Here is a 23,810-nt window from a genome sequence, read left to right on the forward strand (position 1 = left end):
AACAGGGCATCTTTATTCAACATTATTTCCTGTTCTAGATCAGAGTCTGATTTGCAAATACCAGATTGTTTTTTATCCATTAGGAAGAGCTCTCTAATTGTCTGTAAAAGAACCATGAAAGATCATATCCCTGATCATTAGGATCTTCTCATGTCTTTATTCTATAACCAGTTCTATCTATTTGCATTAATTCTTTATAGGAGATCCAATTTGCATCTTTTTTTGAATCTCTGGTCTCCTTTCGCAGGAACTTCATTTTGGACCCCTTGGACACAGCTTTGGGGCACCCTTTGCTGGAAGTGACCCAAGTGCAAGACCACCAGGACCCCTGCCCACCTGATGGCCAACACAGAGGCCAAGCGGAGGGAGTTGGGCTCCAACAGAAAGAGGATGCAGAGATACAAGAACTCTTTGGTGAGTCGAGGTTCTTGACTATTAGTTTCACATGCGTCACTGCTGGGCCAGTTCATGAAAGCAAACAGAGAACATACTTTCCCAATTTACCAGAGACAGTCCTTCAGTAAGTCACTATCCTATTAGCTTCATCTGTGTCACTGCTGGGCCAATTTATGAAAGGAAGCAAATCACATACTGTCTGAGTTTGGCAAAGACAGTCCTGGTTAATGCTCTGTCAACCCACTTTTTCAGGGGCTTTTAAAAATGTCCCGATTGCTCTCTTCTCCTCCCACTTTCCCCCTTCTCAGCTTACTTCAGTTTCTGAGTGCCATTCAGTTTGCCCCCCATCAACTCAAAAGTGGGGAGAGGAGAGGAAAGAAAGAGGCAGGATATTGCCCTTCCCAGGAGGCTGAAGCAAAAGCAAACTGTTGTGCCCTTCCTAGCTTCTGTGATCTTTCTCATAAACAACTTTGTCCATCTTGACCCACCTTTTGGTGTTGCTTTTCCACATATGTATTGCTTTTCCTGTCTGTGAAATGGGGGATATGGGAGAACATCTCTGGATCTAAATATGGGGAGGGCCCCAAGCCCTCAAGCCCACAGTGCTCCCCAGAACAATTTTTTAAAATTAACTTTTGCCTCTGAAATGTGGCAAGAAATATCTAAATGCACTATAATTCTTTGGTGGCTAAATGTACTGTATGTGTTGGGATAGTGAGTATCCTAATCCATCTTCTATATCCCAACCATGGCCTAAATTATATTGTTTATTATATTGTATATTATATTGAAAGGATTCGAGACAAACTGGATCTCAAAGGCAGTAGTTTTTCCCCCCTTGCTGACAGAATTTAAAGTTTATTTTCTGGACTGAATTGTGAAGTGATGAAATAATATTTGGGATGAACCATGTGCTTTCCTCCCCTTTTGCTTAGTCACTCTCTGGATGAGGGCTATTTTCTGTTGCAGGTGACCTTTGCAGATGTGGCAGTATATTTCACTGAGGAGGAATGGAAACTGTTGACGAAGAAAGAGAGACTGATGTACAGTTATGTGATGATGGAGAATTATCAGAATGTGGCCTCTGTGGGTAAGGAACCGTAATCCATTCTCCTTTCTATGAAGACTGAGGTCCCTTTTATGCTAAATTATCATTGTGCTATTATTCCCCTAGAATTATAGAATCGTAGACCACAAGGGCCATCCAGTTCAACCCTCTTCTGCCATGCAGGAATACACATTCCAAGCACCATCCATCTTCTGTTTAAAGACCTCCAAAGAAGAGGACTCCACCAAGCTCTAAGGGAGTATATTGCACTGTCGAAGAGCTTTTACTGTCCCAAAGTCCCTAGTAATGTTTAGGTGGAACCTCTTTCTATGTGGCTTGCATCCATTCTGGTGTCTCCTTTTCTCTGTAGCAGCAGAAAGCAAGCTTGCTCCATCATCAACACGACCCTTTCCAATATTTAAACATGGATATCGTATCCACTCTTAACTTTCTTTACTCCAGGCTAAACATACCCAGCTCTCTAAGCCATTCCTCTTAGGGCTTCATGGTTTCCAAATCCTTCACCAGTTTGGATGCCCTCCTCTGGGCATGTTCAAACTTTTCAACATCCTTTTGAATTGTGGGGCTCAGAAATGGACACAGGATTATTCGCAGGGAGGCCTGACCAAAGCAGAAGAGAGTGGCACTATTACTTCCCTTGATCAAGAAACTATACTCATATTGATGCAGCCTAGAATGACATTGGCCTTTTTAGCTGCCGCATCACACTGTTGGCCCATGTTCAACTTGTGGTCTACTGGGAGTCCTAGATCCCTTTTAAGTGTAGTTTAATTGAGATAGCAACATCCTGTAGAATATTTGAATTTGTGATTTAGTGAGGCACTATTGCTCCCCACTTTATAAGGATACTAAATACCCCATCGTAAACTGCCAATTGTCAGGACCAGCTTCTGTGGTTCATCCAGAATGGTCTTGGGGTTTAGGGGGGAGTTGTTAGTAGTTTAAATGTTAGTAGTTTTAAGTCGTTGGTAAGTATAATGGGGCCTAGAACGGCTTGGGGGAAGGGAATCAGTTGTGGAGGCTATTAACTGACTGGTTTGTGAGATTTGGGTGGCAGGCATGCCCCAGGGGGAGAGGCGTATGAGAACGGTGGAAGGAGAAGGCAAGAGGTACCTTGGCAGCTGGGTTGGTTAGGAGCTGAAGGGCCGGGAAACACACAGAACTCCAGAGGCATTTCAAATAGGTTTTTGTGGGGTTTTTTAGGGGGAAAGTAAAACACACACACACATATATATATACGTGTTCATGCGTGCGCACACACACAAACACACAAACTAGGTAACAAAGGTGGGAGTGGTGAATAGTGTGAGGCTTTGCTAATGGTAATACATCACCTAGATCAGTGATGGTGAACCTTTTAGAGGCCGAATCCCCAAACTACAACCCAAAAGTCCCTTATTTATTGCAAATTGCCGTGTCCCTCTGGCTTTCTAGTAACAAACTCTGGCAAAATCTGTGCTGGGGTGATGGCACAAGTGTCCGCAGAGAGGGCTCTGAGTGCCACCTCTGGCACGCGTGCCATAGTTTCACCACCAGTGACCTAGATCGATCTCGAATCCAATTGCTGTGAGTCCAGAATGGGGAGAGAAGACAGTAACTTCAATGGCAAGGGGGGCTGGCGAGTGTAGAGAGGTGTTTAGCAATGTAAATCAACAGAGAGTCTGTATGCAACTGGACTGACGCTGAAGAACAGCCCCTTGGGGCTGATATTTGTACTGAAATTGTTACTTGAGGACAGAAAGCGAGCATTCAAAAAGGTTTAAATTGGTTTAGAAAGTATTTTGTATGGGGAAAACATTGTCTGAAACTGAATTAAATGAAATGGGTGCTTGGTGGAAATACTTCAGCCAAAAAGGATTATCACACCGGCTCTTAGGTCCTTCTTGGCTCTGGATTCTGGTCCCATTCAAAGCCAATGTATAGCACAGTCTGAAGGCGACACTCCCAGAGCTCAATAATAACACAGCAAGAACAGAAGCAAATCTCCAGATATAGGTATTGTCAATGCACTAACCACTTTCCACTCTTAAAAATAACTCACAGACACAGCTGATTTCCTCCAAGCCCTTGGAAGTTCTTTAGCTTGATTTGCAATAGAAAACAAATATGTACCAGCTCTCCTCTCTGACTTCCATCAACTTCACAATCTCTTGTACACACAACTCCAACCCACATCAATCCGCATGTGAGTTGTATACTGTATTGGTTGTTATTCATCTCCTGGTGCCACACAGCATGAAGCATCCTCTGCAGTTAGCTTGCATCATGCCATGTGCTCTGACTCAACACTCTATGGCAGTCTCACAGGAAATGATGCCACTTTTCAATCAAAGTATTTTTACATATATTTATTGGAATATTTTTCAACTGCCTGACTCTCTGCTTCCACTGATTTCCTTATGGCAGTTCACCTACAATCTCTTCTTTGCTAGCTCCTAGGAGTAAGGATACAATCATTATATGGATTTGGGGCATCCAGAACAGGGTTATGCTCGGGTCACTCACACCAACTATGGCGCATTACAGACGGCCTGAAAGCGGTGGCTTGCCGGTGCTGCCTGTTGCTGTGTCCAGGAACCGCAGTGGCCAAACCGCGTAGTTTCCAGACACAGCAAAAAAGAAGCTTGAGAATGGCGCTTCTTTTCTGCACCCCAGAAGTGGCGCCGAGAGGCGCTAGTCGCACACTTGCAGAGTCACTTCTGCCGGGCAACATCTGGATGCTATGCGTCCGTGACATCAAAATGGTGGCGCCTGTGTGGAAGGGTGTCAATTTGTACACTCTCTGCGCATACTAGAGTTCAGGGGTGTCTAGAATAGACGCCCCTTTCTAACCCTAGTATGCCCCTTCCTAACCCTAGTATGTGCGGAGCTTGTACTTTTGGCGCATGTGTAACGCACCCAAATTAATTTAATCTCACATAGGGAGGGGTTAACGTGGGGCTAAATCTTGAGGTAACACCTTCTTCTCTTAATGCTGAGATTCAGTCTTGTCTGTCATTGTCATTGTTTACAGAAGAACATGTCAGTCATGAGAGAGTCCATACAAGAAAGAAGTCACATAAATGCCAGCACTGTGGGAAACATTTTGCTTACAAGTCAGTCCTTGTCAAGCATCTGAGAGTCCACACAGGAGAGAAGCCCTACAAATGCCAGCATTGTGGGAAAGGTTTTTCTTTGAAGTCAAACCTAGTGAAACATCAGAGAGTCCACACTGGAGCAAAGCCATACAAATGCCAACATTGTGGGAAATGTTTTTCTTGCAAGTCATACCTAGTGATACATCAGAGAGTCCACACAGGAGAGAAGCCCTACAAATGCCAGCATTGTGGGAAATGTTTTTCTTGGAAGTCAGACCTAGAGAAACATCAGAGAGTCCACACAGGAGAGAAGCCCTACAAATGCCAGCATTGTGGGAAATGTTTTTCTTGGAAGTCAGACCTAGAGAAACATCAGAGAGTCCACACAGGAGAGAAGCCCTACAAATGCCAGCATTGTGGACAATGTTTTTCTTGGAAGTCAGACCTAGAGAAACATCAGAGAGTCCACACAGGAGAGAAGCCACACAAATGCCAGCATTGTGGACAATGTTTTGCTCAGAAGTCAAACCTAGTGACACATCAGAGAGTCCACACGGGAGAGAAGCCATACAAATGCCAGCATTGTGGACAATGTTTTGCTCAGAAGTCAAACCTAGTGACACATCAGAGAGCCCACACGGGAGAGAAGCCATACAAATGCCAGCATTGTGGGAAATGTTTTTCTTCAAAGCCAAACCTAGTAAGACATCAGAAAGGCCACACAGGAAAGAAGCCACAAAAATCCCAGAAATGAACTAACATTATTTTTGTGGAGAAGGAATACAAAGAATATATTTTTCTTCCTTTGGTGATAAGAAAATGCCCTTGTGATTTGTGTGTTAGGTTTGTCTCTCCATATGTCTTTATGTTTTAAAGTTATATTTTCTGAATTTTAGCTATTAATTGTTATTAGAGTAGATCATTGCTTTAGTTTATAAATTTGACTGGGGATTATGGGTTGTGGAATGGTTAGCTAGATAGAGGGTGGGATTTGTTGCAGCTGGCTAGAATAGTTGTTTGATTTATAGCCTTTGGATTGTGTGGGATGTTGGCTGAAGAAATTTGGGGGGAAGGTATTAACATAAAGGGGACTAGTTTCTGGGAATGACAAAGGTAGCCTTGTAACCTGTGGGCCATTGACTGTGGGAATTGGAGGTGGGGGCTAGGTTTGGAAGAGGGTGGAGTTTTAGGGTTTGGGGTTTTAATGTATTATTTGGCTTGAGGTGGGCAGTTCTGACTTAAATGCTAACTTAAATGCTGGCCTGATTTAAATGGGCCTTTGCGCAGCCCCCGTCACATGATAGGGGTTGGCCGAGAACGTAGTGTCCATACCGACCTCACTCCTAGCACGTGATGGGGGTGTCAAAATGGCGGCGCCCTGTACACACAGGCGCTGCCATTTTGATGCGACGGATGTGTAGTGTATGCACGTCCCGGCCCCTTTGTGACACCGCAAGTGCGCCATTGGTGCCTTGCGGCGTCACAAAGTCACCACAACAAGAACATGCTTTTTGTGGGTTCTTTTTGTTTAGCAATGGAGCCGCACAGTTTGTTCACTTTGGCTCCCTTGCGGAGCAAACCAGGGTGGCGAGAGACTGCCATTTTTGAGCGGTCTGTATCCCGCCATTGTGTTCTTAATAAAGTTATTTGTTATTTCAACACAATGGACTCATTGATGCATATAAGTTCTGAATTTGCACAAAACTGACCCTTTCTCCTCTTCTCAGTCCTCAGCTCCATTCCCAGCCATATGAGCAGCAGAGGCAAACACACACACACACACTCAGAGAGACAGATCTGTTTGTACAAAGCAGATTCTTCACAGCCTTTCCCTCCTGAGGTCAGCTCCGCAGCTTGGGCTCCATTCCGGAAGGAAGGAAGGAAAAAGGAAGGAAGGGTGTAGTCCTTCCCTTCTTCCAAATGCCGACAATGGAATAAGCAGCAGCAGCTAGGGCTTTGCGATCCCTGTGCATGCTCAAGAGGGGCCTTTGGTGGCAAATGTGCACGCACAGTCTCAGCCCCTGAATCTGCCGCCCTCACAGCCTGCTCTGAAGGAGGGAAGTGGGGAGAGCCCTCATTCATTCAGAATGGCTGGGGAGGGGTGATGTAAGAAGGACAGAAACCCCGATCTCCTCCCTGCAAAGAAAGGAAGGGAGCCTCCCAGGCCTCCTCTCCCTCCTCTCCCTTCCCTGCCCCTCCTCTGGGGATTCCTTGGGGCCCAGGTACTTGGGGGGGTTATTTTGAGAAAAGAGGAAAGGGGGGACCCTTGGAGAGAGACGTGGCCATGGAGGGGAGGGGGATTCAAAGGTAAAAAGGACTTTGAGGAGCCCCTCCCTCCTGGAAAGTGGGGCAGAGGAGAGACCCTCCCTTCTGAGGACTCATTTAGGTAAGAGTTTTGTGCCAAATACAAAGCATCACACAGGATAGGTTTCAATAGCATTGGAAACAACATTTTTTTGTGTGGGGGAGACGTTTTCTCTGGGGTCCTGGGGGGAGGGAGCTCTGTCTGGGTGGGGGGAAAGAGCCAAAATCTAGGCCAAATCCAAGAGGAGGGAGATGGAGGGACCCCAAAGCCCCATCTGGGGAGACTGACACTTCCCTGGCAACCTGGGAACTAGGCTTAAAGGCCCACAGGATCCAAATTAGGCACCCCACACACATACATACCTTTCCCTTCACAACAACCCTGAGGAGGAGGACCAACAGAGAGACCCCCAGCCCCAAAAAGAACACCCTCCTCCCGGTTTTGGGAACATGCTGAACAGGCCTTGGACCCTCTTTAAAGGATGTAGGTAAAAGGAGTAGAAGGAAGGAATAAAAGAGTGAAAATGCCAAGGGAAGAGAAGCATAAAGGGACAGCTTAAGGGGGAGGGATCTGGAACCGGTTTCAGGCACCTGCCCCCCAGAACCCACCATTAGAGCCTACCACAGATCACTGTGATGCTTTAAATGACTATTTCACAAATAACATCTCTCAGATAAGAGCTGACTTGGATGCCAGGATTATTGCAGAGGCTATAGGTGAGGTGTCCAGTGACTCAGTGAATAAGATCATACTGGATCAAATTGAATCTGTGAGTACTGAGGACGTAGACAAGCTCCTTAGAAGTGTAAAGAAGACAACTTGCCCCCTTGACTCTTGCCCTTCATGGCTGGTCCTCCAAGGAGGAGATGCACTTAGGACCCACCTGAGCTATATCATAGATGCACTTCTTAGGGAGGGCTATTTTCCATCTTGCTTAAAAGAAGGGGTGTTATGGTCGCTTCTGAAAAAGCCCTCCCTAGATCCCTTGGACATGAACAATTACAGACCGGTCCCCCATCTTCCATTTCTAAGCAAGGTGATTGAGAGGGCAGTTGCTCTTCAAGTCCAAGTGGTCTTGGATGAAACAGATTATCTAGACCCTTTTCAAATTGGCTTCAGGACGGGATACAGAGTCAAGATTGCTATGGTCTCCTTAGATGATCTCTGCTTGAGCATCGACAGGGGAAGTATGACCCTGTCGGTGCTTTTGGACCTCTCAGTGGCTTTCGATACCGTCCACCATGGTATCCCTCTGGAAAGCCTAAGGGAATTGGGGATCGGGGGCACTACGTTGCAGTGGTTTTGGTCCTATCTCAGAAGCAGATTCCAGATGGCGATGCTTGGGGACAGTTGCTCCTCCAAAAGGGTTCTTAAATTTGGCATCCTTCGTCGCATCATCCTGTCCTGAATGCTATTTAACATCTACATGAAACCGCCTGGAGAGATCATCCGGAGGTATGGGATGGGGTTTTATCAGTACGCTTATGACATCCAATATCTCTCCATGCCCCAGACCTAAGCGTCAACTAAGGAAGACATCTCCCCTCTGAATGAATGTCTTGAGGGAGTAATGGGCAAGATGAGGAAATCATATTGAAAGTGAATCCATTGAAGACAGAAGTACTTGTTGTTGGAGCCTCTAACCCAGGTATGGAGGTTTGTCTACCGCTCCTGGATGGGGTCACAGTTCCCCTAAAAGACTATGTTTGCAGTTTGGGGGTGCTCCTGGTTCCTTTGCTCCAGATGTCAGCTCAGAGAGATGCGGCGGCCAAGAGTGCCTGTTATCAGCTTCGGTTGATATGCCAGCTGCGCCCTTTCCTGGAACCTGAAGACCCAGAAACTATGGTTCATGCACTGGTAAGCTCACATCTTGACTTCTGCAATGCGCTCTACATAGGGCTACCCTTGCAGTAAGTCTGGAAACTTCGACTAATTCAAAATATGGCAGCTCACTGTGACAATTTATTTATTTATTTAGGTTCAGGTGAGCTTTATTTATAAATTCACATACAGTTATACATTTGCGATTGTACTTTCCAGTTATTTATAACTTCTGCCAGCATCTCTTGAACATACTCGATATTTACAGATTGATCATATTTACAACTTCTAATACCTTACAATACATGTTCTATTTATTATCTTGGCATCACCTATATATTCTGTACTGATATTTTGCCCTTTCCTGTATTTTCCCTTTACATTAGAAAAGAGGCAGAGAGCAAACTCTTCAAGTATCTTAATTTTATTTTCTGGAGTGAGGTGGGCTTTTCCAACTGACTCACTTATAATTACTATTAACTATTAATAAGTCCTTCTTTCTGGGAATGGCTCAAGCCCTTAAAGGCTCAGGCCCCTTCCTCCTCCTCTGTTTTCTCCTCTGGAGGGACTGAGCATGCTCAGTGGCAGCCAGGGCAGCCATCTTCCTTCAGGGCAGAGGGGCTTCAGTGGCTGCTACTGAGCATGCCCAGATCTCTTGAGGAGCATCCTCAGTACTCTCCCTCCCTCCCTTGGTGTTTCCATGGCGACAACAGACTCTGCCTGGCAACAGTGAAGAAGGCCTTTCTCAGAGGCACAAAGACACTCCTCTGGGGGATGACATCACTGGTGGGCAACCATCCAATCAGAGGGCAGCTGTTGGGGAAGAAGCTTCTAGAAGGTGGCTGCTGAGACTAGAGAGGCCTGAATGGGGTCCTAGGAGGCTGTGGCTTTGACCATTGGCTGCTTAGGAAGAAGAAGGGCTCCTTCTGGGTCTCCTTGGCAGGGAAGGGAAGGTGGGGCCTCCATGGGGGACTCCCCAGTTTGGTTCCTCTGTGAGAATGAGGACTGGAGGGGAAGAGCCCCATTTTGGAGCCAGTGATGGGGGGATGGAGGGCCTTCTGTAGGGAGGCAGCTTTGGGGCTGGAAGCAAGGAAGGCCCCTTCTCCTCCTCCTCCTCCAAAGGCTCCTCTGGCTGCCAGGCCTCCTCTTCCTTCTTGGGAGTCTCTGTGGGTCTATGAGATTTCAGAGGGGAATCAAAGGGTGTCTCTGTGTGAATATACATTTCAGGCAAAAGCAGACCATCTCTGGTGTTGAAGCTCTTTCCAGACTCCTCTCCAAAGGCTGGATCCTGGAGGGAGGGGGCTCTGGCTCTGTTTCCTTCATTGCAAACAGTTGGTCTTCTTTCAACTGGGATGGACATCCTATCACCCACCAGATGTTGACAGACTACAGCTCCCATCATCCCCTTGGACAGCATAACAAATAAAAGAAGGATGCTGGGAGTTGTAGTACACTGACACCTGGAGGCCAAAAGAAATCCCATCCCTAGTTTAGGACCAAGCCTTGTGCGTAATCCCAGCTAGAGGGGTTTGGGGTTGGTTTTCTTAATGAAGAAAGAAGGAACCCAAGACAAGAGCCTTTTCCTGTTCCTTCGTCTGTTCAGTTGGCTTCACTCTGGAGCAACCCTAAGAAGAAGGGAAGTCCAAAGACATTGTTATTAACAGACTGAACAAGGTCTTGCAAGCTGAAAGTCTTCCTTTCATTGACTCAGTCCACCTCCAGCCACTCTTTCTCTTTCCTGATGCCTTCCACTTTACTGACCATCCTCCTTTTCCCCAGTGAGTCATGTCATCTAACTATCTGCCCAAAGTACAATAGCTTCATTGATTTGTTTGATCTTCTAGGGAAGGTTGAGGCTTGCTTTCCTCTGAGAGCCATTGAACTCTATCTTTTGTGGTCCATGGAAGACTGCATAAGTGTTGCACATGTAAAACACCTCCATGTGTACTTTCTGCAGGTGTGCAAAGAACCAAGATGGCCTCCAAAGGAAGGAAGAGAGGAGAAACTATCCTCAGTTCCTCCTTCGAGGAAGAAAATGGAGGAAAGAAGACCTTGGGACAGTAAATGTTCAGCCCTCCTTTTTTGAAGTGGAGCCATTGGGAATTTGAGAGACTGGGATGCAATTGGGGTCGGTTATGTACAATCCTCTGTTTTCAGTGATTAGTTGATCCGTGGTTCCTGCCATCTTGCCCTTGCTTCCCCTCTCAGCCAATCAGGACCAGGGATGGATTGAGGGATTGGGATTCCAGCCAACCAGAGCCAGGGATGGAGGGAGGGACTGGGATTCCAGCCAATGATGGCCCCTCAGAGTGTCCTCAGGAGGACTTCTTCTGTTCCTGCCTTTGTCCTTCTGTGGAAAATTGATTAAGGGAGAAAAAGATGACAAATGCAATGAACTATAAGGGAAGGTTATTGTTGGGGTATCTTTCCCCTTTTTGTTGATTTGTTTTTAGTGGTTTTAATTCTGTGGAGAGCTTGTTTAATTGGGTTTTAGGAATAACCTTTTGAGGTCTTTACTTGTGCTTTTGCATATTCTTTGTTCAGCATTGGTTTTAATTCTTGTTAGCCACTCCTGCAGTCCCAGGGCTGGGGAAAAGACAGAAGGTGGGTGGGTGGAAGAACAATGGTGAAAGCAGAGGAGGAGAAGGATCCACTCTTCCCAGAGCCTCCTCCAGCTCTGTCCTCTTTTGCCCTTGCAAGGCTAGCCAACCCTCAGTCCAGAAACTCAGTGTTTCAAGCACTGAGTGAAAGGGAGAAGGGATGGTTGTCTCACCAAGTCCTGTGTAGCAAAAGCAGTCCATGTTCATCACGAGGCTTCAGTCATTCCAGTCCATCAGGTTCAAAGGGGAAATCTGAGAGTCTTCCAGGTCCGAGCAGAATTCCAGGTAACAGGCATTCAGCCAACATTCAAGGCAAGAGCAAAGTGTCTCCCAAGCACCACAGATGGTTCTCAACCATGCTGGACCGAGGGAGGTGCTGGGATGTTTCTAACCCATCTGGGTCTTGCATGTTCTAGCTGTTGGCTTCCTACTTAGCCATAGAGAATGCCCTTGTCTCTCTTTTTCTTGGGGTCTCTCTGTGGGAGTAGGCCCCAGTCAATCTGGCTCAGGAGGAGGGAAACCTTGCTGCTGGGAACCTGACCCTGGGACTGGCTGCAGGCTTACCTCCGGAGGATCTGGACAGTGGCTGCAGCCCTGGCTTGTCCCTGGGATCTCAGCCTCCCCCTCAGACTCAGAGGACAGGCCTGGCTTCTGGCGGCAGGGCATGGCAAGCCCTCACCTGGAGCGCCACCTTCATTTCAAACCCCAAAGGGGGAAAGTTCCCAGAGACCTTCCCTGCAGAGTCTTGTAGGGCCAATTGGCTGTGAGGTTTGAGGTGCTTCTGGTGAGATGCAGTTGTAGGGCAACACATTTGGAAGGCACCCATATTGGGAAGAGGAAGAGAGAGAGGTGTGGCAGAGAACAGGAGCCGGAATCACCTGTTCCTCTGGATAGAACTGGATTGCAGCTCCCAGCAGCTTCTAGCAAGCATGGCCAATGGTGAGGGAGAGTGGGAGTTGCAGTCCATCAACATCTGAAAATCTACCTGATTCCCATCCATGTTGGAAAGGCTGGGTTGCTTTTAAGGAGTTTGTGGGGGGTGGCTTGCCCCCAAATTTGTTGGGCAATCAGCTCAGGACTGGCATCTCTGCCAGGATGATGTTCCTGCCACCCTCACGCTTGACCTCGCCTGAGCCAGGGAAGAGCTGCCACACTCAGAGGCATTCCTATTATATTTGTGCAAATCATTCATCTATCATCCCTCTCTTCCACAGCCTTTTCGGGTCCAGCAAGAAAGGTCTGAAAGAGAAACAGCATGGTGCCATGGACTGAGGGCTGGACTAGGACCAGGACACCAGGATTCGAATCCTCACTCAGCCTTGGAAATCCATGGGTGAGCTTGCATATATCACACTCTCTCAGCCTCAAAGGAAGGCTCTTCTGAATAAATATGGACATAAAAGAGACCCCTACGACTAAGTATTATACAGTGGTTTGAGTATTGGCCTAGTACTCTGAGAAACCAAAGTTTAAATCCCCACTCGGCCATAGAAACTCACTGGCTGCCCTTGGGCAAGTTACACTTTCTCAGTCTCAGAAGAAGGCAATGGTAGCAAGGTTTTTACCAGAGGACCTCAATGTGTGGGGCGGATTGTATGGGAGAAGGCGATTCCGTAAGTAAGGTTATAACCAAGATCTTGTACTGTGACCTGAAATTAATAGGCAGTCAATTAAGAGATTTTAATATAGGTGTGATATGGTCACCTCTAGATCTTCCAGTGACCACTCTGGCAGCCATATTTTGGATGAGTTGAATTTTACAGACTTGGTACAAGGGGAGCTTAGGTAGAGCGCATTACAGAAGTCAAGACATGAGGTTACAAGAGCATGCATGATAGTTTTCGGTTCTACAGGTTCCAGGAAGGGGCGCAGTTGGCATATCAACCAAAGCTGATAACAGGTACTCTTGGCCATTGAATCTATCTGACTTGACATCTGGAGCAACGGATTCAGGAGCACCCCCAAACTGCAAACACAGTCCTTTAGGGGAAGTGTGACCCTATCCAGGACCGGTTGACAAACCTCCATACCTGGATTAGGATATCCATCAAGTACCTTGGTCTTATCTGGATTCAGTTTTAATCTGTTTCTCCTCATCCAGCACATTACTGCCCCAAGACATTCATTCAGAGGGGAGATGCCTTCCTTAGTTGATGCAGAGGTCTGGCGCATGAAGAGATATAGTTGGGTGTCATCAGCGTACTGATAGCACTTCACTCCATGTCTCCAGATGATCTCTCCCAGCAGTTTCATGTAGATGTTAAACAGCATTAGTGACAGGATGATGCCCTGAGGAACACCAAATTTAAACTCCCTTTTAAAGGAACAACTGTCCCCAAGCATCTCTGTCTGGAATCTGCTTGAGAGATAGGACTAGATCCACTGCAATGCATTGCCCCTGATCCCCAATTCCCTGAGGCTTTCCAGAACTATACCATGGTCGATGGTATTGAAAGCCACTGAGAGATCCAAAAGCTTCAACAGGGTCACACTTCATCTGTCGGTGTTCAAGCAAAGTTCATCTACTGAGGCGACTATAGCATTCTCGACTCCGCATCCCATCTTGAAGCCAGTTTGAAATGGATCTAGATAATCTGATTCTTCCAAGAATGCTTGGAGTTGAAGAGCAACTTCCTTCTCAATCACCTTCCTTAGAAATGGAAGATGGAGCTGTAATTGTTCATGTCCAAGGGATCTAGGGAGGGCTTTTCCAGAAGACGCTGAACCACCGCTTCTTTTAAGCAAGATGGAAAATAGCCCTCCCTAAGAGATGCATCTATGATACATCTCAGGTCAGTCCTAAGTGCATCTCCTCCTTGGAGGACTAGACACGAAGGGCAAGGGTTGAGAGGGCAAGTTGTCTTCTTCACATTTCCAAGGAGATTGTCCACGTCCTGAGTATGCACAGATTTAAATTAATCCAGTATGATCTTATCCACGGAGTTAGTGGACACCTCACCTATAGCCTCTGGAATAAGGGAAGGAATACGCCCTTTCTTCCTTCCTTTCGGAATGGAGCCCAAGCTGCGGAGCTAGACTCAGGAGAGAAAGGCTATGAAGACTCTGCTTTGTACATATGGCTCTTTCTCTCTCAGTGTGTGTGTGTGTGTGTGTGTGTTTGCCTCTGCTGTTCTTATAGCTGGGAATGGAGCTGAGGACTGAGGAGAGAAGAAAGTGTCAATGTTGTGCAAATGCAGAACTTTTTGCATCAAAGAGTCCAGTGTGTTGAAATAGCAAAGAACTTTATTGAGAACACAAGGAATTCAGTGGTTAAGCCAGAACTACCCACTCCAAGCCAAACTATACATTAAAACCCCAAAACCTAAAACACCACCCTCTTCCCAACCTAGCCCCCATCTCCAGTTCCTACAGTGTATGCCCCACAGGTAACAAGACCCCCTTTGCCACCCCCAGAAACTAACCCCCTTTCTGGTAATATCAGCCCCCAACTTTCTTCAGCCTACATCTCACCCATTGCAAAAACTAACATTCCCATAACTATTTGAGCCAGATGCAACAAATCCCACCCCTCTATTTCGCTAACCTATACTACAATCTCCAGTAAAATTTATAAACTATGATCTATACTAACAGCAATGAAAACCTAAACTTAACAAAATATAACTTTAAAACATAAACAGACTTATCCACAGACAAACCACAGACATATGGATAGACAACCCTTACAAACAAAAGCATAAGGGCCTTTTCACTGCTGGATTGAAAATATATTTTCTATATTAATTCTTGAAAAAATAATGTTAGTTCACTTCTGGGATTTGTGTGGCTTCTCTCCTGTGTGGCCTCTCTGATGTATCACTAGGTCTGACTTTGAAGAAGAACATTTCCCACAATCCTGGCATTTGTATGGCTTCTCTCCAGTGTGGACTCTCTGATGTGTCACAAGGATTGACTTCCAAGAAAAACATTTCCCACATTGCTGGCACTTGTATGGCTTCTCTCCTGTGTGGACTCTCTGATGTTTCACTAGGATTGACTTCCAAGAAAAACATTTCCCACAATGCTGGCACTTGTATGGCTTCTCTCCTGTGTGGACTCTCTGATGCTTGACAAGGACTGACTTGTAGGCAAATCTTTTTCCACAATGCTGACATTTCTGTGACTTCTTTCTTGTGTGGACTCTTTCATGACTGACAAGTTCTTCTGTAAACAAGGACAATGACAGACAAGACTGAATCTCAGTGTTAAGAGAGGAAGGTGTTACCCCAAGATTTAGCCCTACGTTCACCCCTCCCTATTTCAGGTTCAATTAATAAAGTTGGTGTGAGTGACCTGAGCATGACACTGTTCTGGATGCCCCCAAATCCATATAATGATTGTATCCTTACTCATAGGAGCTAGCAAAGAAGAGATTGTAGGGGAACTTCCATGAGGAAATCAGTGGAAGCAGATAGTCAGGCAGTTGAAAAATATTCCAATAAATATATGTAAAAATACTTTGATTGAAAAGTGGCATCATTTCCTGTGAGACTGCCATTGAGTGTTGAGTCAGAGCACATGGCATGATGCAAGCTAAGTGCAGAGGATGCTTAATGCTGTGTGGCACTAGGAGATGACTCACAACCAATACAGTATACAGCTAAAAACGCCAATATCATTCTAGGTTGCATCAATATGAGTAAAGTTTCTAGATCAAGGGCTGTAATAGTGCTACTCTATTCTGCTTTAGTCAGAATAATCCTGTGTCCAGTTGAGGGCCCCACAATTTAAAAAGGATGTTGTCAAGTTGGAACATGCCCAGAGGAAGGCAGCCAAAGTGGTGAAAGATCTTGAAACCATCAAGCCCTTTGAGGAGCGACAGTAAGAGCTCTTTGACAGTGCAACTCCCTTAATTTCACGGAGTCCTCTTCCTTGGAGGTCTTTAAACAGAGGCTGGATGGTGTTTGGAAATGTATTCCTGCAGGGCAGAAGGGGGTTGAACTGGATGGCCCTTGTGGTCTATTCCAACTCTATGATTCTATAATGCTAGTGGAATCATAGCACCATGATAATTTAGCACAAAAGGGACCTCAGTCTCATAGAAAGGACAATGGATTCAGGTTCCTTACCCACAGAAGCCACATTCTCATAATTCTCCATCATTACACAATTGTACATAAGCCTCTGCTTCTTCGTCAACAGATTCCATTCGTCTTTGGTGAAATATACTGCCACATCCGCAAAGGTCACCTGCAACAGAAAATAGCCCTCATCCAGGGAGTGACTAAGGAAAAGGGAAGGAAATCGCATGGTGTATCCCAAACATTATTTCATCACTTCAGAATTCAGTGCAGGAAATAAACTTTAAGTTATGTTAGCAAGCAAAAACCTGCTGCCTTTCAAATCCAGTTTGTCTCGAATCCTTTCAATATAATATACTTAGGGAGCTGGACATGTTTAGCCTGGAGAAGACAAGGTTAAGAGGTGATATGATAGCCCTGTTTAAATTTTTGAAGGGATGTCATATTGAGGAGGGAGCAAGCTTGTTTTCTGCTGCTCCAGAGAATAGGACCTGGAACAATGGATGCAAGCTCCAGGAAAAGAGATTCCACCTGAACATTAGGAGGAACGTCCTGACAGTAAGGGCTATTCAACAGTGGAACACACTCCTTCCTCGGAATGCAGTGGCGTCTCCTTCCTTGGAGGTCTTTAAGATGAGGCTGGATGGCCATCTGATGTGTATGCTTTGATTGAGAGTTCCTGCATGGCAGGGGGTTGGACTGGATGGCCTTTGTGGTATCTTCCAACTCTATGATTCTAATATCATAAACAATATTATTTAGGCCATTGCTGGGATATTGAGGATGTATTAGGATACTCACTATCCCAACACATACAGAACATTTAGCCACCCAAGAATTATAGTGCATTTAGAAATTTCTTGCCACATTTCAGAGGCAAACGTCATTTTTAATAACAGTTTTGGGGAGCAGGCTGGGATTGAGGGCCACTGGGGCTACCCCATATTTAGATCCAGAGATGTTCCCCCATATCCTCCAACATTGCACAGATGGGAAAAGCAAGACACATGTGGACAAGCAATCCAGAAGGCGGTGAAGATGGCCAAAGTTATTTATGAGGAAGGTCACACAAACGGGGAAGGGCACAGCAGTTTGCTTTTGCTTCAGCCTCCTGGGAAGGGCAATATCCTGCCTCCGTCTTTCCTCTCTTCTCCCCACTTTTGAGTTGATGGGGGGCAAACTGAATGGCACTCAGGAACTGAAGTGAGCTGAGAAGGGGGAAAGTGGGAGGAGGAGAGAGCAACCGGGACATTTTTTAAAGCCCCCGAAAAAGTGGGGTGACAGAGGGTTAATCAGGACTGTCTCTGCCATATTGGGAGAATATGTTCTCCGCTTGCTTTCATGTTGTTGTGAGTTAAGGATTGGGTAACTCTAGAGGATGAAAGACTTCTGGAATTGGAAGGGAATGGGTTGAAATTTGGTTGGCATGCTTACTTGGCATATGGGAAATCCCAACAAAATAAAAATTTTATGGATCATTGTATTAGGAAACCCCTGTTAAAAATTTGGAACTGTTACAAAGGTAGAATCCTACCTAAATTGAACGGATGGGTCTCCCCTCATGAAGCCTTCTTTAGAAAGGAAATGGCCAAAGACTCAAAATGGCATAATTATAATGATTTGTTGGAATTTCAGAAAGGAAATTGGATAATTAAAACAAGAGAAAAACTACTGGAAGAAGGATGGAAAGGAACATGGTTCGCATACAGACAGATCTATGAACGATTTAGGTTAGATGAGAAAACATATGGTTTTGTAAGAAAGGAGGATGACCCTCATTTAGGAAAGATTTTGGCCCTTGATGAAAATAAATTAATTAGCAAAACCTATAAAACACTATTACAGTATGGCACAGAAGAGGAGGTGCTAAAACACCACATGATTAAATGGGCAAGGAGTGTCGGCCACCCTATATTACTTTCACAATGGGAAAGAGTTTGGAAAAACGGATTTAGATATACAGCTTCTCAAAACTTGAGGGAGAATTTTTACAAAATGTTTTATCAATGGTATCTCTCACCAGACAAACTAGTAAACTTCTATAAAAACAATAGCAACAGATGCTGGAAATGTAAAAAGAATATTTTTACCACTCCTGGTGGACGTGCGATTGGGCTAAAAAAATTTGGGCAATGATTAAGGATCAGCGAAATTTTAAATATCAATTTACATTTAAAACCCGAATGTTATCTTTTGGGTATATTTGGAGATGAAATTCCCTCTAAATATGGAAAAATTGTTTTTTATATGGCTTCTCTTGCCCGGATATGTTATGCTCAAAAATGGAAATGTAGTGATATTCCAACAAAGGAGGACTGGATGATAAAATTGTATGATGGAATAGAAATGGACAAATTAACTCAGACATTGAGGAATGAAAATAAGGGGAAATTAGCGGAAGAATGGAGTGTGGTTATCAAATTTTTGAAAGAGAATTTGGGGAATGTAGCAGCTATTAATATACCTTGATTTGGTAAGATAGAACCCATACTTCCTTTCTGTTAAATTTTAAGAAAGTCAATTAATCAAGTTAGTACATACTGGTAAGAAGGAAGCCAATTAGCGTGTAAGAATGAAGAGAGAATGAGATTTTGAAGAAGAGTGGAAGATAAGAACAGTATAATTTGAAAGCCTAGAATTTTAGTTTAGAGAGTGCTTAGAGTAAGAAATTGGGACTATAATGAAGAGAAGAAGAATCTATAGGTTAGGGAAGAAGGAGAGAAATATTTAGATTAGTGTAGAAGAAGTGAAGAAGAGTTAAGTAAATTTAGGGTTAGATAGATAAGTTGATAGATAGATGGAATGGGGAGTTTTTACAAATATATAGCCCAATTTTATAATGAGTATCTTTATTATGTAATATGATCTATGTAAAGGTATAAATGGATAGGTGTGAATGTTGTATGTTTATATATTTTGTATTGTTTTAATTTTAATAAATAAATAATTATATATATAAAAAGAGAAATTAATAGTCAAGGACTTCAACTCACCAAAGAATTCTTGTACTTCCGCAGCCTCTTTCTTTTGGAGCCCAACTCCCTCCTCTTGGCCTCTGTGTTGGCCATCAGGTGGGCAGGGGGTCCTGGTGGTCTTGCACTTGGGTCACTTCCAGCAAGAGAGGCCCCAAAGCTGTGTACAAAGAAGCAGAGATGAAGTTCCTGAGAAAAGGGACCAGGGTTAGGATTGACTTGGCAAGAAACCCTGCAGCACTCAAAGACACAGAGAATAGCATCCTGCTGGTGACATATGCCTCCTTTGGGCCAATACAGAGGTGGGCATCCCCTTGCTACCTTTGCTCCAACCAAAGCCTCCTGGACCTAGCATAGATTCATTGCAGCTCCCCTACACAACAGTTACTCCATGCCCTATTAGAGTGGTGAAGGATGAGGGGATGGGGAATTGGAAAGGGCCCTGGTTATGCCCCTGTAGCTAGATGTGAACTGACTGCATCATAAATAAATCATCTGCTGAAACCTCCAGAGGTCCCCAGTGCTTACCCCCAGCACCATCCCCTTTCCAAAGAAGGCTGCATCCACACGGCAGAAATAAGACACTTTGACACCGCTTTAACCGCACAGTGCTATGGAATCCTGGGATTTTACCTATGAGACACTTAGCCTTACCTGCCAGAGAGCCCTGGTGCCACAACGAACTACAAATCCCAGGATTCCACAGGACGGAGCCAGGAGAGTTAAAGTGGTTTTGAACTGGATTATTTCTGTAGAGCAGATACAGCATAAATCGGTTGTAAAAGGATAGAAGCACCCAAGTCTTGTTTTTACCCTCCAAATAATGGTTTTCCTTTAAAAAATAAGTGGTTTGTTTTAGTCTGTAATCCTTACTTTTGTTGTTCTTGTTTCTTTCTATTTTTATTTGGTCATTTGAGATGGCTTCCTTCTTGAGTGAAAATCTCTTAATAAGAAACTGGGGAGACTTTTAAAACCTCCCAAAGGAGCCACTTTTGGCCTTTTTTGAGGGACAAGCCTCCTCTTAGAAGCCAAAGCCCAATGTTTGTGAAGAAGAAGAATAAAGCTTGTATTAAAACTATCCTTTCCATTTCTGACCCCCTTTAAAACCCATGTTCCCCAGAAGGAGCATAGCTGTGTAAGAAAACCCTCTCAGAAAAGAGACACAAAAGACACACAAAGAGACACACTTCCTCCCTTTTGGCCCAAGGAGTCTGGCCTCCTTCTCTCTCTGGAGCCTCAGGAGAGAAAGAGAGGCCTCTGTTCAACGGAGGCCTCAGAGAAGGTTCTGGAACATTATTCCGCACAGTCACAAGTAGCACAAAATGGCTGCCAGAACACAAAATGGCCTCCAGAACACAAAATGGCTGCCTCTGTCTCAGCGCTTGGCAGATGGCAGTCTGAGGCCTTCAGGGAACCCAAAATGGAGGACGAAAGAACCCCAACCAGGATTTCCAAACCTTAACAACACCTAAAATGTCAAACCAAAAGAACATTCCCAGAGTTCCATAGCACTGAGCCATGGCCATTACAGTGGTGCAGAACAAGAATGCCCAGCGATGGTGGCATTAATGATGATTAAGGTCTGGCAGCAGCTCCATCCTCCCCCAAGGCCTGACATCATCATCATCATCATCATCATCATCATCATCATCATCATCATCATCATCATCATCATTGCTACAGCATGAGAGCCACCATTAATAGCATTGAAATCCCCTTTGGGGAGTCATACTCTCCCTCCTTCAGAGAGAGTGGGCCTTGCCTAGAAGGACTGCTGGGCCTCCTTCCTCCCCACCTTAATGGCAGTGGCCAAAGAGAAGCAGCACCAGCAGTAGACCCAAGCCAGGCCCAGGCAGCCCTCAGGGCAGCAGTGAAGCCTAGTGGTTCCAGGCCTTGTCTCTCTGCTGTAGCTTCACTCCCCCCCTCTCTTTCCTGTCTGTCTGTCTCCTTCTCCCTCTAAAACCCTGCTCCTTTCTCCTTACTCACTCTTCCGCGCGCAGAGCTAAATAGAGAAGCAGAAGCTCCCCCTCTTTTTGAGGCTGGCCAATGGGGGCAGAACAGAAGACCCCACCCCCCTGCCCCAGACTCACATTTTGTGTTCCACCCTCTTCCAAACCTAGCCCCCACCTCCAATTCCCACAGTCTATGCCCCACAGGTAACAATCCCTCTGAGGCTGAGAGAGTGTGACTTGCCAAGGGTCACCTAAGTCCAAAACACACTGCAACAATAATCCAGTCTGAGATTGCTTTAACTCCCCTGGCTCAGTGCTAGGGAATTCTGGGAAATGTAGTTTTGTGAGACATTGGGCCTTCTCGGTCAGAGGGCTCTGGTGCCCCAATAAACTCCATTTCCCAGGATTCCCTAGCACTGGGCCAGGGCAGTTAAAGCGCTCTCAAAATGGACTATTGCTTCCCTGTGTTTTGGACCTTTCTTGGCCGCAAACAGTCCATAGCCTGCAATGCATCTCCTAATTCTGTTGGCAGTCCCTCCCTCCCAAGACTTTCGCATTTCCCCCCCAAAACCAGCACAAAGCTGGCAGATGGAAAGAGGTTTTAAAGCAGCATTTAAATATGCATTATTTTATTAAAAGACTAAATGTCCCAAATGCTATTATCAGTTTTGTAGCTATTATTACAGAAAGATGTAGAGCACAAACTCCTCAAGTACCTTTATTTTCTGGAGTGAGATGGGCTTTTCCAACTGACTGACTGTGATGATCTCCGGTGGTCCAAGCAGCCAAACTGCGGTCCTGAAATAATAATAATAATAATAATAATAATAATAATAATAATAATAATTTTATACCCCTCTCTTCAGCCAAAAGGCTATCAGAGTGGATTACAAATTGTTAATTAGACATTTAGACATTATGGCTCTTAGCCCAGAAGACCCTTAAACTCCTCAAATCTCGCTGCCATCATCCAGTGAATTATAACTGGGACCAGTTAAGGAACCTTATTTTTACTTCTTTACTGATCTTCCCAAGCGTCAACCGAGCCAAAACACGTGTAAAAGGAGCGTCGAGTAGTAGATACTCCAAGGAGATATCTATTATAAATGATAAAATATAACTGAAATGTAAGTCTTACAAGATATTAAGAATCTTGCAGTTACAATATTTGTAACTATATAATATTCAATTACTACAAGCTATTAAAATAAACAGTAAACCTAAGAGTCCAATTCTGAGACTAACTTCCAAGATCCGCTCTTTAACTCTCTCTCTCTCGATCTCCAACCGACACAATTCCCCCAACTGTCTCTTGGTCTCTCAGGCCTTATATCTCCTTCTCACGGAAGCTTCCAGAAGAACCTTTATCTTGCTCTCTGATTGGTCAAGAGAGCCTTCCGTAGCAGTGATGTCATTCTGCATTTGCATAAACCTCCCTTTTCTGCCTGAAGAAGACCTCCATTGACTGGAGCCCAGTCATTGCACTTTCCCAAGGCAAGGCTTGCCCCTGTTTCCCAATGTTGTTCTTGGTGTCTGCCTTCCAGTTGTTTCCAACTCTTATGGTGACCTTATGGGAGTCTCTGAAGGGGTTTTCTTGGCAGGTTTCTTCAGAGAGGCTATTTTTTTAACTGACATATTTTTATTAGTTTAAAAAAATTACACAACAAACACTACATTCCTTAAATTACTACAATCTCATCTTTCCTCAAGGCACAGATATATTTAAACTTCTTATTTACATTATGAGAGGCACTCTGTGTTGATCCTCTTCCTTCTCTTTCTTTCTTCTTTAACCTGAACCTTTGCTTTCCTTGATTCTTCTTGTTGTATTCTTGTTTGTAAGTCAGTCACTTGCTTTGCCTTTCGCCCCTTTCTTCTTAAACACTAACACTTTCTCTCTACTCTTACATTCATAACACACACATTTCTACTTATCTGTGACTTCCTCCACTTTGTGAGAACGATCCAACTAAATACTCTTTTATACCGTGCTCTCTCGCTTATACCCTCCTCCTTCAATGTCTTAACAATACTATACTTTCCAAATGTCCCAAATACTATATTGCATCTGATACGAATATCTTTGACACAGATAACCAAAAGGTTTTCCAGTCTTCTTTTTCTTTCTCTATAATCATCATCGTCGAGATTCTTTAATACAATATATTGCTTTATTATTGTTTGTTTGTTTGTTTCTATACTGCTTCCTTAGTTTATCTCTTTCTCCCTCTAACAAAAACACAAATTATTTTCTTATATCATAAAATTAAAAATACACAGAAGAATAACATAGCTAGTAAATTAAAGTGCAACAAGAAGGATTGTCAATAGATAATCAAATTATTTCCCCATTTCTTCCTAATGAAACCTAATACTTTCCCCCAGTCTTCTGATATAGGTTCTCTCGAATTTTCTCTCAAAATGCCTGATAGTTTGTCCATCTGCAATAAATCATCGAGAGAGTTAATCCATCCTTCTGTTTCTGGTATTCCTTTTGTCTCCCATTTCCTCGTGTATAAACCCTGGCGCTAGATAACATAGACATCCATATCCTCCCATACGTCTTATCTGTATTCTCCTCCAACATCCTTAATAAC

At 44.5% G+C, this 23,810-nt stretch overlaps 1 protein-coding gene across 1 annotated transcript in view; it reads left to right on the plus strand.

The window, feature by feature from the left end:
- The first annotated feature begins 1,455 nt into the window (after positions 1–1,455).
- LOC149282450 (uncharacterized) overlaps positions 1,456–23,810 on the plus strand; it is a 60,143-nt gene continuing 37,788 nt past the window's right edge. The window contains exons 1-3 of the mRNA XM_089498160.1: positions 1,456–1,486; positions 4,479–5,148; positions 11,514–11,535. Coding sequence (XP_089354286.1) covers positions 1,456–1,486; positions 4,479–5,148; positions 11,514–11,535 — 723 coding nt within the window. The remainder of the gene's footprint in view (positions 1,487–4,478; positions 5,149–11,513; positions 11,536–23,810) is intronic.

Source organism: Sceloporus occidentalis, unplaced genomic scaffold (genome assembly GCF_023333645.1).
Source record: "Sceloporus occidentalis isolate IW3139 unplaced genomic scaffold, rSceOcc1.0.p SCAF_114, whole genome shotgun sequence".
Taxonomy (NCBI): Eukaryota; Metazoa; Chordata; class Lepidosauria; order Squamata; family Phrynosomatidae; genus Sceloporus; species Sceloporus occidentalis.